The sequence below is a fragment of the Morchella importuna genome (assembly GCF_003444635.1).
Source record: "Morchella importuna strain M04M26 chromosome Unknown Morimp01GS005, whole genome shotgun sequence".
NCBI classification, from domain to species: Eukaryota; Fungi; Ascomycota; class Pezizomycetes; order Pezizales; family Morchellaceae; genus Morchella; species Morchella importuna.
Genome location: NW_025763402.1, coordinates 1,429,468 through 1,447,814, shown reverse-complemented (window position 1 = coordinate 1,447,814; position 18,347 = coordinate 1,429,468). Strand labels below are relative to the sequence as shown.

General features: G+C 49.8%; 4 protein-coding genes across 4 annotated transcripts; 3 read left to right on the top strand and 1 right to left on the bottom strand.

The window, feature by feature from the left end:
• Positions 1-2,053: 2,053 nt before the first annotated feature.
• LAJ45_02901 (uncharacterized protein) lies at positions 2,054-5,127 on the top strand (the record flags this gene model as incomplete). Its single annotated transcript, XM_046112492.1, has 5 exons — positions 2,054-2,770; positions 2,902-3,499; positions 3,669-3,831; positions 3,896-4,057; positions 4,113-5,127. The coding sequence occupies 5 exons, from the start codon at positions 2,054-2,056 to the stop codon at positions 5,125-5,127; spliced, it is 2,655 nt and encodes an 884-aa protein (XP_045974618.1).
• A 3,581-nt stretch (positions 5,128-8,708) lies between these two features.
• LAJ45_02900 (uncharacterized protein) lies at positions 8,709-9,205 on the top strand (the record flags this gene model as incomplete). The annotated part of the gene is made up of 3 exons (XM_046112491.1): positions 8,709-8,789; positions 8,845-8,927; positions 9,001-9,205. The coding sequence occupies 3 exons, from the start codon at positions 8,709-8,711 to the stop codon at positions 9,203-9,205; spliced, it is 369 nt and encodes a 122-aa protein (XP_045974617.1).
• A 3,623-nt stretch (positions 9,206-12,828) lies between these two features.
• Positions 12,829-16,131, top strand: LAJ45_02898 (uncharacterized protein; the record flags this gene model as incomplete). Its single annotated transcript, XM_046112489.1, has 5 exons — positions 12,829-12,889; positions 13,205-13,210; positions 13,291-14,729; positions 14,789-15,723; positions 15,849-16,131. 5 exons carry the CDS (start codon positions 12,829-12,831, stop codon positions 16,129-16,131), a joined length of 2,724 nt encoding a protein of 907 aa, XP_045974615.1.
• On the bottom strand, positions 13,316-13,918 carry LAJ45_02899 (uncharacterized protein; the record flags this gene model as incomplete). Its single annotated transcript, XM_046112490.1, has 1 exon — positions 13,316-13,918. The coding sequence occupies one exon, from the start codon at positions 13,916-13,918 to the stop codon at positions 13,316-13,318; it is 603 nt and encodes a 200-aa protein (XP_045974616.1).
• Positions 16,132-18,347: the final 2,216 nt, after the last annotated feature.

Genomic DNA, 18,347 nt, shown 5'->3' with positions numbered 1-18,347 from the left:
AAAAGAAGAAAAATATCAATAATAAAAGAAAAAGAAATCAGGACTCCCACCACCGCCTTGGTTTCTCCACTCTCCTCTTCCAGGGCCCGAATTTAATTATGCTTAGCATGTATTATCTTTCTCCATGCAAGCTTCGTCCCTGCGTCCTCCACTAATAATCTCTGATACCCGCCGGCTCGGTGATAAAGTTCAATGAAGGGTCATCGTAATCGATTATTCCCTCTCCAGTCACCCCAATGGTATTGATCTCGTTGCTAAGGCCGATTGAAGCCAGTATTTCATTTTCTGCTGTGCGCTCGGCAGCCAGAAACTCGTCGACTGTGTAGCCACCGATGTACTTGCGTTCTTCCTCGGGGGGACAATACGATCGTTCTGGACCACGTACGAGGGGGAGTCTTGGGGGATCAAGGTATCCCAAGACCAAAAATGTCCACAAAAGAAGAGGTTCATGATAACCTGGATGAAGTTCATCGTTATGATTCCTTTTGTTTGGGGGGAATGAGTATAGGACGTTTTTCGTGAGGAGTAACGAGGAAGATGAGACGGTCTTTATGAGGAGTTATGAGGGCGAACGATGGTATAGTTGATGATAACTCGAGATGACTCACGCTGTGAGGGACAAGATGGAGAGAAGGAAGAGAGTGCAAATTTGTGACAAGTCTGGACACTTATATACGCTGCTAGGTGGCATAGCTACACAAGTATCATTTACATAGAATAGTCGTGCTATTTGTCACGTCATGGTATATCACTCGCACAAGGTATGCGCACTACCACGAGAGCCCCTTAGGCAGACAAGTACATAAGCGATAGGCCACTTCGACGTATCCTAGCTACTGTATGGGCGTTTAAAAAAGATGTTGTATGTCGAGAGGTGTACACACCGGTATCTTCGATGCTCGGACACAGCTCTTGAAGCTGCACTCTTTATATATTCAGACCTTATAGATATTTACCAGCTATGCTCAAATCTATCCTGAGCTATTCTATTTATATTCAAAACAAGAATTAAAAAGAGATGGTATGATAGAATTCTAGATGATGTTGATACATGTAGCGAAAACAATCTTATAATTCAAATAGTAATCTTTTTATAGGGATACTATTTTTCATTCCCTGATTTTTTTTTTTAGTGGACAACTGGTAAATGGACCGATTAGAACCATTTTATTTGACGCCTTAATGAATACATTTAGTGTAAGGTTAGGCGATTTGAATGGAGGCCCGGCCTGTAAAACCTTATTTTGTGTTCTGCCGCAACAGTTCTTCTTAGTATGTAGAGCGTAGGGTTCAGACTCTAAGCTATGAAAGAGTTGATTCGATTATTTCCTAACAAGGTACCAAATTACGCCCCGAGCATACCATTACAGAAAGTTTTCGCTGATGCAGCAGCCCCTTCGTTGCGGTTCTTGATACAGGATGCAGTTCTTGATACAGGAGATAGAATGGAATCAAAACCCCGACGGTTCGTCCTAGCCTCGGTTGGGGGTACCGTGTGTTTCCCCATACATTTCATCTCTTTCCCCCTCACATCTGTTTAGGATTATGCTCTGTCTGTTGGTGACCGTGCGGTATTATGTCTTTCCCAGCGGTCCTGGCTGGCTTTGAATGTTTGTCCTTTTCTGATGCCTCTATGGGTACGTGGCTATTATGGAGACCTCTGTTTCTTTCCCTGCAATAGTTGCACCAGAACATCCTCTGTTTTTTTGATCTATACATCTGCTGACAAGCCTCGTTATACAGAGTATTGGAAAGCTCATGAGCTGTGTTTGCTGGTGGGGAGCTGCAGATCAACTCCGGTGACTGGGGCTCTGGATGGAATAGGTACTCAGGTAGAGTACAATACCTAAATACTGCGGCCCATTACTCACTCTACAGAACACCACCCCAACACAGACAGAACCCACCCACCTCGCGACCTTCCATGGCGTCAATCGTGCTATCATGCTATCAACACGTGACCATCAACACCCAGTCACCATCCAACGCGTCGACCCCTCCAACCAAGCAAGCAAATCAAAGCGGGGAACGCCTGCATAGCCTAACCGCAACTATGGAGAATATCCGTCTAAGCTCCGAAGAAGCTCTCCGTCGGCGACGACAGCAGCAGCAGCAGCCGCAACTGGCACCCCCCACCAAACGACCCCTCGCCGACACCACCAACCATCCCGTGAAACGCATGAACAACGGCCAGAAGATGCTGGACATAGCGCCAGACTGGGGCGGCAATGAGATTACGCCCTCGCCTTCGCTGACGGGAGGTATCCCTGCTGCGTCGACGCAGATGCCGCCACCAACATCGACGCCGGCGGGATACAGGGACACGGCGAATCCGTTGTCACTGTCGAATCCGATGTGGGGGTTGAAGAGGGAGGTTGTTCTTGGCCTTGGGGCCTGCGGGATAGCAACCATGTATCCGTGGCAGCTGGCATGTCTGTCGTTGCCGGGATTGTTAGCGGGCGAGAAGAATTTGGTGTATACGGCACCGACGTCGGCGGGGAAGTCACTGGTTGCGGACGTATTAATGATCAGGAAGCTGGTGATTGAGCGAAAGAAGGCCATCGTGGTCGTGCCGTACATTGCAATCGTTCAAGAGAAGACAAAATTCCTCAAGAAGGTATTGGAGAAGGTAAAGGTGCAGAGTGAACCGCGAGGCGAGTGGGATAAGACCAGGCACTGGAGGGGATTGAACATTGTTGGTTTCCACTCTGGCACCAGATCCAGGTTGGGCTGGGAGGAGATTGATGTGGCCGTGTGTACGATCGAGAAGGTCTGTCGTTTTTTACTGCCACTACTATCATTAGAATTTACATTATATAGAAAGAAACCTACCTTACCTATATCTCTCTTCCACCTGAAATAAAAGCTCCACAAGCTTAGACACTATGTGTGTAATACTAGGCCAACGCTCTCGTCAACGCCTCCATCGAATCCCGCACCATCGACACCCTCGGTATCATCGTCTTTGACGAGCTGCACATGCTCTCAGACCCGCACCGCGGTCACATCCTCGAGCTCCTCGCCACTAAGATTCTCTGTCTCACCGATGAACACATACAGATTGTCGGCATGTCCGCAACACTGTCCAACACCGCCGTTGTCGCTAAATGGCTGCAGGCCGAGTGCTACGAGTGCACATACCGCCCCATCCCGCTACAGGAACATCTGGTCTATGACAATAGCATCTACAATGCGAAGATGCAGCTGACAGCACATATCCCGCCGTCAGAGCTCAAGGAGCTGAAGGACCCGGTGACTAATGCGGTCGTGGCGCTGGTGTATGCGTGTGTCAAGGAGGGGAATGGCGTGCTGGTATTTTGTGAGAGTAGGAAGCGGTGTGAGGATTTGGCGCTGCTGCTGATGAAGTTTATGCCACGTCCTAATGCAGAGACGAGGGAGAAGCGGTCGGAGTTTATTAGTGATCTTACGGCGACAAGTGCTGGGCTGGATATTGTGTTGGAGAAGACAGCCCCCTCCGGCGTCGCTTTTCACCATGCTGGTGAGTCTTAATATTTCCATCACCATTGCTCTCAAATGCCGGAAGATCAACTGCAACTTCATAAGACCATACGCCGTGGGGTTGTGTTGCATCATAGATTAGTCGATCTTTTGGAATTTTCCCACTAGTTTAAAGGTCAATGATTGATTTTCCGGTTTTGCTATCTTAGGCCTCACGACCGAGGAGAAGGATCTAATTGCGGGAGCATACGACCAGGGGCTTCTTAAAGTGATCTGTTGCACTGCAACTATGGCAGCAGGCGTGAATCTACCTGCAAGGAGAGTTATCATATCACCGCGTATGGGCCGTGATTTTATAACGCCTGCTATGCTGTGAGTATATGGCTTTTCTAGGGATAATTAGGAGACTTGGACTGATATATGTGGGTTTCCAAAGGCGGCAGATGAAAGGACGAGCTGGGAGAAAGGGGAAGGATACGGTGGGGGAGAACTTTGTAGTCTGTCGGAGGGAGGACCTGGAGGCGGTTAGGGCGATTATGGACGCGGATATGCCGAGTGCTAACAGTTGCCTTACTGGGGAGAGTGAGGGTCTAAGACGGTATGCCTCTCATAATATCTTGGAAATAGTACCATACTAACTAATATGCTACAAGCGCTCTCCTCGAAGGTATTGCGACCAAACTCGCCACCTCCGCCGACTCCCTCGATGACTTCCTCCGTTGCACCCTCCTCTTCCACACAACACCCACTCCAATCGCTACCCTCCGCCCCCTCATCAACACAGCCATCACCTCCCTCACCACCTCCAATCTCATCACCGTACACCCCTCCACATCCTACTTCTCCGCGACACCTCCCGGTCTCGCCACCGTCGCCGCCGGCCTCGGCCCCGACGAAGGCCTCTTCCTCCACGAGGAGCTCTCCCGCGCCCTCAAAGCCTTCAACCTCGAGTCCGACCTCCACATCATCTACCACTTCACCCCAATTCACTCCACATCCACCTCCAGCATCACAATCGACTGGAAGCTCCTCCGCGACGACCTCGACACCCTCTCAGAGTCTAACCTCCGCGCCGCCGCCTTTGTTGGCGTTAACCCAGCATTCGTAAACCGCATGGCCCAGGGCGGCACACTAAAGGAGGACACGCCTGCAAATATAGAGAAGGCGAGGGTCTATCGGCGCTTCTACGTCGCGCTAATGCTGCGCCAGCTCATCAACGAGCGACCCGTCCACGTCGTTGCGAAGTCGTACGACATTGCGCGCGGGTTCGTGCAAGGGCTTTCCACGACGTGTAAGGGGTTTGCGACGACGAGCGTGACCTTCTGTAAAGTGATGGGGTGGTCGGGGCTCGCGGTACTGCTCGAGCACTACTCCGGGAGGCTGGATCTGGGTGTGCGCGATGATCTGATGGAGCTAGCGAGGATCCCGTTTGTCAAGAGCTGGACGGCGAGGGTGTTTCATGAGAATGGGCTAAAGAGTATTACGGCGGTAGCGAACGCAGAGGTGGGCGAGTTGGTGAGGGTTTTGGGGCTGGCGAGGTGGGGGAGGGGAGGGAGCGAGGATGAGGGCGTGAAGAAGAGGTTGGAGGAGAGGGCGGAGGTCATTTTGAAGTGTGCGAAGAGGCTGTGGGATCAGGAGTGTGTGGGGGATGTGGATGAGTATTATTAGGTAGTTAGTTTTGTAGATTGGCTATTGGAGTAGGGCGGTTTTTTTTAATTGGGATTCTACTTTCTATATGCTTTCTGCTTTCTTTCTTGGATATTGGAGCAAGCGGCGTGGGGACACGTATGGTTATGATGGTTAACTTATGGTGGTTATATGTACGTCTTTTTTGAGTTTGTTTCAAATGCGATACCTTATGGCTTTGAGAACTGCGTATTTAATTTTGATAGTTTAAAAGGATACTGGTTAAGTGGTTATGATTGTAGACAACAATTTAAGTGCGGGAATACGCTGCGGTCGGGCTCGGAGCTCGGTCATCAGTGGTCACTCGGCATATGGGCTTGGCACCGGCCAGCTTAGGCCGGGGAGGACCATAAACCACCCTTATATCATGCCGTCCCGATCCACCTCCGAAGATATTCACAACCCTAGAAATATATATACGCCCTTTATTCATAAAGTTTATTTGGGAGGGTTTACTAGCCCGGTATGCTGGTGATGTTCGGAAGGTCTGTATATATTGATGTAGGATACATGTATTTATACTCATGTTCCAGTGGTCGTCATGAGATGACATATACTTGCATACATGTAAATGTACACACAGTGCACTTCCGTGTGTTTTATTTGATTATAACTTACATGAAATACATGTAAGTATACATGTAGACTCTAAATACAGACAGATCGCAAGGTTTGAGAATACGCTCCTATACCGCAGTCCTCATCGTGTAAACATATATACTGTGTCCAGTTCCTATTTTGCTCGGGTCTATCGTTTCTCATGTCACGGCTATTTTTACAGATGCCAAGGGATATTTCGCCGACATGCAACGGTGTCTCTTTCGCTATGAAACAATGTGGCCTTTCGCCCAGAGGTTACCCTCCTGCAAACACGTTTGCTTAAAAGCCTTTTTTTGCCCGTATTCTTCTCTTCCTCTTCCCTTTTCTCCTTAGGGGCAGCGGTAGCGAGTGGCCTTCCACAAAGGGTAGAGTCTCGCCTACCTTTTCTTGCTTAGCATTTTCTAACTTTGTTTTTGTTTATTAGACTATATTTCCGAAAAAAATAAATTATAAGTATTTCCTTTCCCTTCTTGCCTTTGTCAATTTCTGACCCCATCTTGTATCAGCCCATATCCATGGTCTCACTTTCTGGGATCGTTGTGGTGCAGAGAGCATGGACACTACATGGTGAAGTAAAGGACGCCTAGACGTGCCATTCCTATTGCCAAGTTGTTTGGACTTGGTGTGGGAGTTGTGCGTGTTGGTGTTCTATACCTCACTATGTCGTGTGCATACTCTTTCTGCTACAACGGATTTAGAATGTGAGATTGTGTTCGGTGGGATCGTGATGCTGGGGTTTGTGTGTTTGGATATTTGGTTTCATTTCTTTATGTTTTTTTCATTTTTTTTCTTATCTTCGAGATTTTTCTTTGCCATGTAAGGAACGCTCTTTTTCCCACTGGGTTTTTTAATGAGGTTCCTGGTTTTGTCATGTCTTTTCATTTTTCGATTTCATTTTATTTGTCATTTCGTTTGTTATTTTATTTTTCATTTCATTTATTTATTATTTGTTATATATTATCGATAATATATAACAACAACATCTACTACAACAATAATGAAGTTAATTTCCAATCTACATGCAAGTTGATATCAATTTCATCTAAATCGTGATCATGATCTGAATGAATTATATATATGCTCGTCATTTTATGAAGCCATTTATGAAGCCCTTTCCAACCAAGTTATTAATTCTTATCGTGAAGCCGCTTGATCAATTGTGACATCCGGAGCCTGTTCTATCTGTTTGCCCATATGTAGACCATCTACATATCGCATAGCATATTCACTTCCACCCGTGAAGCCCAATACCCATCTAGCGGTTACTATGTCGAGTGATAACCCATGAATCACACTACACCGTCCCAGCTCCAGCCATATCACCTAGAGCACCATACCATATTATCAATACCAAGCATTATAGTATCGAGGATAGTAAAATAGAACACAATTCCCTCATGAACAAAAAAATAACAACGGGAGTTTCCTCCCCCTGCCATAGGTAGTTGCCCGCCGGGGTTCAAAGGCTCGATCGAACTTGGGCCGCTACGCTAGCACTTGTCCAGTTAAATAAACCGCCCTCTTCCACAAGCGCCGAATGAATGACAGAGATCTAATCTAATCTTGGGTGAGCTGTAGCTAGCTGTAAATCCAGCTACAAAATAAACATCTCTCTCGCGCACTACCCCCAAACCCATGCCTGCCACCCACCACACCACCAACCGGCGGCGCACAAACCTAACCCACTTTCGGCGCACATCCCCTAGCTCGCGCCCCCGCGCGGGGATTGGTTTCCCCGCAGAATGATCATCCCCGAGACATTTGGGTTTGCGATTGTCCTCCGCCCCGCGTATCACGAATATATGGGTAGGTTTTTAGGGAGAGGGTTGAGTGGGGGTAGCATGGGTTGGGTGGGGAGTGGTGATGGCCGGCCGGCCGGCCCCCTTTTTATGGTCGGGGTTCGGTGCGGCCTTTTGTGGGGCTATGTCGGTGGGTTTAGATTCTCTCTATTGTATGTATTTATTGGATAATTAATAATACAACAGAATACATTATTGCGGTACTAAACCCTAGACTTATAATAGAATACCGGCAGCTATAGGGTGAAATGGCAGCTAGTATGAACATGTGCAGTAACATCTAGGTATACGGTACATTTTCAACCCTTTCCCGGCCCCCTAGCACTAATTTCTAAGGGAGTAATTCGATATCTCGTAGAATACAAATGTAAACTAGACTACAGTCGTCTCGGGGTCAACGACGAAACCAGTTCGGTGGCGAATAGGCCAATCGAAGCCAATAAAAGCCAACAAAAGCGCCCCGACCCCTTTGCTTTGACTGACTATCAGCCCAAAAAGTAGCCACTCGTCATCCAGCCGGGTTTGTCGTTGACCCAGAAACGACTGTAGGGGCAGCTTGTTTTGTAGGAAACCTCGAATTTATATGGGGCTTAGTAACTACCTAATTTTTATAACTCTAGTCTAGATCTGGGCCATGCAGTCAGTACGTCCTACCTTTGATAATTGTCGTATAAGAATGGGAATTCATAATATAGACTGTTAACTTTATAAATATACCTAGAGCACCTATTCGATAATACCAAAGTATCAAGTCACGATATTGCGTTGTGGGCGAATTTCGGTATCTATTCCCAAGCTTGCATTTCTAGATCTGGAGCACGCGCGCGTATCTACATACTCAAGTAGTTAAGCTACCTATATAGCTCCTATGACGATTAGAGTATCTACTTCCTTAAGCTCAAGGCATCAACCACCAAGAGGCTCGTGCACCGAGCTAACTACCCCCATACAATACATGTACATGTGAGACACACTAATAGAAGACCCACTACACCGCAACTGTATTCCAACCCCGAAAGCGTCGCCCAGCGGAGATAGATATATTCACATAAATACCATCATACTCCCATGCCCAATTCCAACCTTCAATCCCTCAGCTAGTTCTCAATCCTCCATCTCGCAGACTTGCTTTAGAATTCATATTAACCTAACCCAACCTCCAAAATGAAGCTCCAAACCGTCCTCCTCCTCCTCGCCTCTGTCGTCTCTGTCCACTCCCAACTTGAAGGTGCGCCAGTGCTCAGTGTAAGTCCCTTGCCATGGTCCTCTTGAAGCGTTATGCCTTCTAACAACCCATCAGGAATGCCTTGAGCTCATCGAGAGTGGGGCTGCTCAATCTGCCTCGAACCCGGACCTCGAATTGCAAAAATGCCTAGAGTGCACGTAAGTTTCTCCCGCTCTGAACCTCCTAATCGTTATTGCAACAGTAGCTAATGCGCAGCACCGGTAAAAACAGTCACGAAGCGGACAGAAAGTGCCTTTCAGACCCCACGGGTGATCCTACGACCTTATCGCAGCGTCTCACCGAGCACTCGCAGACCCGTTGCGGAGAGATTGAGTGTGCGCAGATCATTTTCGGCACTGCGGATGGGGCGACGAAGAGAGATATGGAGGAGAGCTGCACAGGAAGGTTGTGTGTGAAACCTCCCCCGGGACGTTAAACCGTCATTTTCTCCTTTTTTTGTAAAAATCGACATCTAAACCGCGAACTGGGTTAGCCTGTATTTTAAACTAGAGGAAAGCCGTTTTTTTTTTGGAATTGTCTTCTCAGGCTGGTGCTTTACAGGTAGATGCAGTACGTACCATAGGCATTAATCTTTAATTCGGGTTCTGTAGTAGTCTGTATCTAGGAGTACATGTATGTTTGATGCACAGAATTAAGCATTAGGTTGAGTATGTCATAAGTAATCTGCTCGTACTAGGGCCTTGGTGCGCATGAAACCAGCTTGTTAATGGGTATATCCTCATTGTTTTGATACGTGTTTATCACGACTTTGTTAGAGCCTGTTCCTTCGAATTCTTCTCTCGTTACTTCTTTAGTTCAATCATACAGTTCGATTCTCTTCCGTCTCTTATAAATTCGCGACCTGGTCAACACATATATCATCGTAAGTGGAGCAGTGGCAGTGGCAGTGGCAGTGGTTGTCTATGGGGCCGACCAATATTGATTCGAAGAAAAGGTTCGTCTCAGATGTGTGGTTAACATAAGAGTTGTCCGACATATTGATTACTGACAGAAAAGATAAGCATGGTACATAGGAGCTAGCTAGCATCTCCATGCATGGTCACGCGTATGTACTAGTACCTCCTAGCTAACCAAGCTTTTCTACAAGATCTAGCCAGAAGTCTTGTTCCTTCCCCACAAGGACGTCTTCTACACCTGTCCAGGATCAATAACAGGCAAATCCCATGCCTATTACGTCTCCATAGCTTCACGACGTACGGCCGATCAAAGTATACAGTTTTTTACCGTCTCTTGACGAATACTGCCAGTTGACGAACAGGGGACTTTGGGCCAATAGAAATTAAAAGGACCGGAGATCTCGTTTCTTTCCATACTTGGAATCCCTGTTCGTCAAGAGGCAGTATTCGTCAAGAGACGGTAAAAGACTGTACCGAGTATGTATTCGGGGATATCCAAACGGTGTTAGAAACACCAAGTAACAAACACCACCCTCACAATCGACGGTAAGCACGCGTACAGCACCAGTATCCACATCTAGGAAGGGCCGCACCATCACCTCTGTAGCTATCTCGGAGCGGGGACGTTTCCAGCACCTAATAGGGCTCGAGTAACAAGCAAAGGACATCCGGAGGGCCCGGTTAGCTCGCTGGCAGTTAAGTAATCGCCACGAGCGGTCTCTGCCTACGTTGTAGTAGTTATACAGTGTGTGTATAGGACTCTGTTTTATTTAAGGTTTTCGTTTGTTTAGACTCGACTCCATACCCGGGACTTTGAGAAGCTCACCGGACGGCATATCGTTCCGGGGGGTGGTCAGATGGCAGCAGAAAATTCAGATATTAGCAGTATGATTAATCAGACATTTAATGCCGGCCGGCCTATTTACCTATTCCTGGGCGCATGTTTCCAATCAGCCAGTCACCTATTGGAGGAGCAAGAGCTTGATATCGATAGGCGATAGGTACTAAAGCTGGCTGACCTGCAGTATTTATTGACATACCTACTCGGTCGTTAATTAAAAGGTCGGAAATTTTAGTAAGCATTTGGTTGCAACGATATCCGACCATTTAATTAACGCGCGAGTACAGCGAGAGGGAAAATTATTGTGGCAAGCCAATAGGACTCGTACAGTCGTCACTGGGTCAACGACGAAACCAGTTCGATGGCGAATAGGCCAATCGAAGGCAATAAAAGCCAACAAAAGCGCCCCAACCCCTTTGCTTTGACTGACTATTAGCCCAAATAGTAGCCACTCGTCATCGAGCCGGGTTCGTCGTTGACCCAGAAACGACTGTACCCAGTCTAGTATTTTGTGGTTGCTGTGCCAAGACTTTCTGCGAAAGTTGGCGCAATTGGCAGAAACTTTCGCAGAAAGTCACGTGACTGCCAAGAAGTTTGGGGGTATTTCTCAAACCACAGACTCGATATCACAAGCTCCGTTATTCCCAACACTGCCGCGCGACAGCGTAGCTTTCAGATCTCGGGACCTGCATCCCTCACCGGGTTTCCCCCATGGATCCATTGCTTGAACATCACTCGGGTTTACGCATCACAGATCATCATGCCGCCTACCTAGAGTACTCTATCGAGAGCAGAAGGGCCGATAACGCATCGAAAACAGCTGTCAGCCCCCGTCACTCAGTACCTACTCGCTCCAGTACTCTACTCTAGAGTAATATAACTGTGTGTATGTACCCCATCAAGGGCTTTCATCCAGTGTATCACCAGATCGACGATCTCATCGAAAAAAGGGTCCCGCGTCACTATAATTCCCGGTGTCCTGCTTGCTGCAAGCAGCCAATCCCTCGTTGCATTTTGGCAGTTGAAACCGTTTATGTAAGGCTGACGTGACCGGGTGGACAAGCGGGCATGTATGGGGGGCGAGCCGGTTTCACTGCCAGTGCTGCTGCTACCTGACTGAGCGAATTGTGTCTGCCGGGCAGATATAACTCGGCCGCGGCCTTTTTTTCCCCTCTCTCACTCTACTATACCTGGGGGTATCTTATAGCTTGAGGTGGAAATTACCTTTTAATTATTTTCACCTCCAATCTCACCTCACCTCACCTCACCTCACCTCACACTATTGCATTGCGGGATTGATATGTAAGGGGTCCTTCCTTGTTTGTATGGTAGGTAATTCTCCGCGTGCGGAAACGGAAACGGAAGCGGAAACGATAACCGAGCCCGTGGGGTGGGGAATTGTCGGTAGGCGTGCTATTACAAATATGGACTGGGTCCGGAGTTTGGTGGTGGGGTCAATGATTCTACTTTAGAGTAGCTGTAAAGTGAATTTTTAGAGACCTAGATATTTTGATTAGGGAGGAGCAGAGCAGAGATCTGGGGAGCCGCTCCCATAAGCATTAGTAGGCATAGGCTAGGTACATGTACGGTACTGTATGTACCTAGTAGGGCGATCAAAACAAGGCAAAGGGCCAAATCAGGAACCGAGTCGCTAGCTTGACGCTCAACTGTCATGGCAGGCTGAAATTTATACCTAGCGTGTTATCTCCTAGAGCACCACTCTGCTATCAACCAACACCCTCCACGACATCAAAGTCTCTGGCTGAACCCATTCGTTACTACTGGCTGTAGATTAGTGACCCCCCCATCACCGGGGGCAGTAGAGAGTGAAAAACTTCCCAGCGTTTAGACCATGTACTCGCTGCTGCACCAACCACACCACCGCGTGCCAGACCCCTGCAAGTTGGCCCATACTGTTCCCCACATCTAGACCAAGATCCACCCCCCTGCTCAGTAGAGAACCTATCTTTGCTGTGCTGTCACGCTTGTTTTTTTTTGTCGAAGTACCGCTGTGCTTCCTGTTTTTTTCTTTTCTGTTGCTAGAGGTGTGGATTTGCAAAAACTCTTGCTACCTACTAGCTACCTACACCACGTACTGCTCCTTCGCCGCCAATTCTAAACTTCAGACGAGAGAGAAGAGAGCAGCTAGGTAGTCGATAGCCATACATACGTATAGCAGCTTTTCTTTCTATCCTTCTATCAGATTCGGATATCCACCCATCCATCCATTCCCACCCACGCATCCATCTACCCCATCTACCATCTATTCATCTCTGCTGGCAATTGCGGGAACAGAATACGATGCCGACCTCGACAGGCGTGAGCAGTGTCGACGTGAGCTGGATGCATTTCCCCCACCGAGGTATGTCTGTCTATCGTCTGTGTTTGTGTGAGTTGTGTCGCAGATCAGATTGGTCCTCGACACATCTCACTTCCAGCCAACAAGCTTTCCCCCCATGGCTGGCTGGCTGGCCAGTGCACAATAACAACCACAACCACAACCACAACCACAACCCCTCCAACATCTCCCCTCAACCTCAACCTCCCCTCCTTCCCATTCTATACATGCCATGCCATGCCATACACATTGCCATACCCACAATCCCATCATCTCAAACATCGTAATCCGTACATAGATAATCTGTAATCCATAGCTAACCCAACGACGCCATGTCAGAATCCCGTACCCGTTCGCACTCCAGCCCCAGCCCCTCCACCGTCTCCCTCTCCTCCACCACCACCATCCCCCACCACCCCACACAGCCGCACACAACCGCCTCCCCCAGCCTCACGCACACCACCGCCGCCGCGCCCCTCCCCCCACGCCCTCCCGCCGCGGCTCCTGGCTCAGCAGCATCTCCAGCAAGTTCTCCTCCAGCGCCTCCTCCACCTCTGCCTCCGACCCCACCGCCACCACAACCTCGCCACCCGGCAACCCCCCACCACCCGGCTTCCTCATCAGCACGCTCCGCAAACTCTCCACGCCCGGCCGCAGCGCCCGCGCCGGCGTCTTCGCAAGCGAGCGCGTGGTCCTCAACCGCGACCCCACGCGCGAGCGATGCAAGATCACAGAGCTGGACGGCGGCAAGCTGCGCAAGGTGGCGTTCTGTGTCGATGTTGAGGTGGCCCCCATCTTTGAGGACAGCAAGGACAAGGACAAGGACAAATCGCGCAGCGAGAAGAAGCGCCGAAAGGCCGAGCGCACTGCAGCAGCAGCGGCGACAACAGCAGAGACAGTAGAGACGGCGGAGGAGCGCGCGGCGCGGAAGGAGCGCAAGAAGGAGCGGCGTACGGCGGCGGCGGCAGCAGCAGCAGCAGCGGGGGAGACACCGCTGCTGCAGATGGACCAAGCGGAGACCCCGCCGGCGCCGGTGCCGCCGCGGAGGGTCATCCATGCGGCGCCCACGACGGACCCTGCCAGGATCTACAGGCAGGTGTGTCAGCTACGGGAGACGACGATGGTGCCGCGGGTGGTTGAGCAGCTGGTGGCCCCGGTGCTGCAGGTGCTGGATCTAAGTGGGCACAAGTTTGGGCTGGCGGATGCGGTGGCGCTAGCGGACTTTCTGGCGCTGGTGCCTGTCAAGAACTTGTTGATGGAGGGGTGCGCACTGACGGACGAGATGGTGCGTGTGGTGTTGTGCGGGCTTGCTGTAGTGCGGCCGCTGACGGTCTCCCCTGGCGGCGGGGGCGGGACGAAGAGGGAGGAGGGGGCGGGGAGGGGCGTGATTGAGCGGTTGAGCTTTAAGGATAATCCGAAGATTGGGAGGGATGGGTGGCGCCATATCAGTTTATTCATCCACATGTCGCGCAGCTTGAAGGCAGTGGATTTGTCGCAGATCACGCTGCCGAGGCCACCAGCGGTGCATGCGCCGTCGCATCCGGGCCATCCGGGGCATATGCATAGGGCGAAGAAGGAGAGGACTTTGCCGCCGAATGATACAACGGCGCTGTTTGCGCGTGCGCTGGGCGAGAGGCTGGTGGGCGTGGGACTGGAGGAGGTTGCGCTGGGAAGGTGCGGGCTCAGTACGGAGCAGCTGGCATGTGTGATGGCAGGGATTGTGAAGGCGGGCACGAAGAGACTGGGACTGGAGGGGAATGATATTGGAGATGACGGGCTGGCAATGATTGCAAAGTGGATCAAGGGCGGGCCAGAGGGTGAATCGGTGTGCGAGGCGCTGGATCTGTCGAATAACAGCATACATGTGAGTAGCATTCACTCCTTTTTATCCCTGAAATCTCGGGCTAATGAAGGAAATAATAGGATCATGTCGATATGATTTCCGCTTCTCTCACAGACACCTCACCGCTCATCGCATTGAGCCTGTCCAACTGCAGCCTTTCAGCAGCAAGCCTTGCCAGTCTTCTGCCCGCACTCACAGCGCTCCCGCGATTCCGCCTCCTCGACCTCTCCAACAACCCGCTCCTTTTCAGCACGCAGCCCGACGCCCTCACGCTTCTCCGCAAATACCTCCCCCGCCTGCACAGCCTGCGCAAGCTGCAGCTCGGCAACACCGCCATGACGCCTGACCACGCAATCGCGCTCAGCGAGATCCTGCCCGACATCCCCATGCTTGCGCACTTTGATATTACTGGCAACACGCTTCTGCTGCCCGAGGAAGGCGGCAGCCTTGAAGAGGGTGCAGCGCTCTTCACCGCCCTCGTCGCCGCCGTAAAGGTCTCAAAGACAATCGTGCGCGTCGACACCGACGACCCCTCCGGCGACGTCATCAAGGCCCTCGCCCGCCGCGTCCTGGCCTACTGCCTACGCAACATGGAAGCCGGCGCCTGTGACGACTGGACCATCGATATGCCCTCCTCGTCGCCGACCGCCACCACCGCCGCCGACGAGGACCCCGATGCAGACGTCGACGATGACGAGGATGACGGCGAGGACGAGAACTACGTCGTCGGCGGCACAGGTGTCGTCAAGGCGCTCGGCGTCTGCCTTGGAAATACCACGGCGCTCTCCTCCGGCGAGGGTGCCCACGAGATGGCGCGCACGCTACTGACCCGCGCGCGGAAGATCAAGTCCCGCATCCAGCCCGCACTGCGGAAGGCCGTCCATGGCGAACTGGAGGAGGCGCAGCACCGACGACTGATCTTCCTCGACGAGACGCTGTATAAGGTGATACTGCGCTTTGAACAGGAGTATCCGGAGTGCCGGCTGCCCACCACCCCCGTCCCCACCACCCCACGGTGAGGAGCCCGCATGTCGATGATGCGGATAAGCCGGGGTATCGGTTGCGGTCTGTGTCGCGCCGGGGGAGCGAGGTGTCGCTGGCGAGTCGGTGTCTGGAGAATGAAGAGGGGCAGATGCATAGGCTGGGCCACTTCATTAAGAAGGAGGTTGTGCTGCGGCCGCAGACGCCGGATATCGAGAGGATTAGGAGAGTGGTGGAGGATATGGCGGGCGAGGAGATTCGGAGGAAGGTGCAGGAGGGGGGCGGGGTTGAGAAGGTGATGGAGAGGATTGGGGAGGGGGGCGTCGCGGAGTGGGAGGTGGTCGGGAGGGGGGGGAGTAGGGGGAGTAGTAAGGGGAGTAGTAGGCAGGGAAGTAGGCAAGGAAGCAGGCAGGGGAGTAGGGATACTAGTAGGACGAGGTGATGGGGCGATGGGTGGACTTACTGGACCTTTTTCATTGTGCTTTTCTGGTTGGGGTGTTCGTTGGAGCAATGCGCGCGACCTTTTTTTTTATTTGTTTTGTGATATATACCTTCATTTTTACCTTCTCCATAATAATTCTATTTTCCTTTTTTCTGGCGAGAAAATTGCAAATCAAGGTGGGGGCTGGCGAATTAGGGGTTTCTGGTTGCTGTTTTTCTGTCTTTTCTTTATTTGACCGTGTTTTTCTGGTTATGGGGGTGCATAAGTTCAAATGTTGGCTATCATATATACTCTTAGCTATACTAAAATAGTGGTTGAAATCTCGCTTTTGGAGGCTGGGTAGACTTATCTGAGTACATGTAGCCCCTTGTATGGGGTGTTACGGCTTCCTTTCTGATGACTCTGGGTGGAGTCATGGACTATCACTCGGTACTGCTCTGGTTGTCGATTCTAGCTATATAGCTCAGTACATGTATGTATAACACGCTTAATATGTGTCAAGTCGAATCTTAGCACTAGAATTTGTGAAAGTCTAAGTGGTGCGTGCGGCCGGCTGGTCGATATCTCTTGGGTGATGGTTTGTATGGTGGTTTTCAGGACCTACTATGAAGATACATGTATCTAGATGTGCTATGTATATGCTTAAATATTATCATCAGCTACTTGTACGTACGTATCCACCTGCCATGGAATCATCTCTTAGCGGGGAAAGAAGATGGGAGGGAGGGGGAGATTACTGACGGTGCTCTGTAGTAGGTTGGTGATGCTTTGGTTCTGCAGTTGTTGATGTATATACGATATATGTATATCGATCGATAGTTTGGTTTAGTTCAAGATGTAGGGAGCGTACACTTCGGAGTATGTACAATGCCGCGAGTATAGTAGGCTGCATGGCCTCCTACAACCACACGACCCGGCAGGAGGAAGGGATATATTGTAGGTTTCTGTATAGCGGAGATAATAGGTTTGATTGATTCGAATAAGGAAGATGAGTAGCCCTCTTCCCCTGTAAACAGCTAGATAGTGTGTTCTTGTCCTCTTCCTAGAGTCGCGTTGTCTAGCTACGTTGCTTACTTGTCCTCATCCGATCTCCACTAGTACATGTGTACATGTCTACTTCAACTAGCTCACATATATGATTCGTTCTTAATATCTATACAAACACACATGTATTCCCCTGACGTCCTCCATCTGTTCTGCTTAAACTATATAAATTATCTAGGAGGAGGAATTTGCCTCTTCCGTGCGTATAAGTAATTAGCTCAACTCGATCTTACGCCGTTACCTATCCTATGGCAGGCAAAGAAAATAACAAAGTCATTTGAGGGATCTAGGTTCCGGGTTTGACGCCATCATATTGAATCATTTCTGAACTTATAATCTTCCAAAACAAAGAGGGGGGCACCATGGTGGCAGAAAGCTCCTCAAGCTCCTCCTAAGCTTCTCAATATAAAGAATTTGGTAGCAAGATGATGGCTGGGGTGCCGACTACTATCGCAGTAACTTCTATGCGTATATGTATGACCATAACTTTTGGTTCTAACAAGTGGAGCCAGGCATGTGTGGCTATCTTAAGTCCCTTTATACAGAGAATTCATGGAGAATGCTACATATACACCACCAGTGTGTGAATTATTGGATCACACCAATATTTTGGAATATTATCATATAATTCCGGAAACCATCATGTTCTCAATCCCTGGGCCGCCGAGTTTCCTTTTGTTCCTTATCCATTATCTGGTTCTAATAAATGATTGAATGATTCCCCAGTCTTGTTCTGGGCGTCTTGCTGGCCTGACACCCCTGGTGTTCGTTAACGCTGCATTCTCCATTAGATTCGACACTAGAACAAAAGGCGTTAGAGAGGCTAGGGCGATGAGTGATTTATCATGATCCATATCTCCTTTATCTCTACCAGAAAAATGAACATGAAATGAAAAGAAAAGAAAGGAAAGTTTCTATTTACAACATAGACAGAAGAAGAGTTGATAGTTTGGTTTCCTCTTGGCTGTTTTTTTCTTAACACCTTTCGTTCCACTTTCTCCGCCTTCTCCCACCCCCGGTTTATTGCAGTCCTTCCCTTTGACCAAAAACAAAAACAATACGTAAGATTTCAAGGTGAGGTTTTCATAGAGAGCGGCCAAGTTGAAGGGGGAGGGAGGGTGAAAGTTGTAGAAGCCCAATTTATCGATCGGTAGATGTGAATAGTGCTAAGA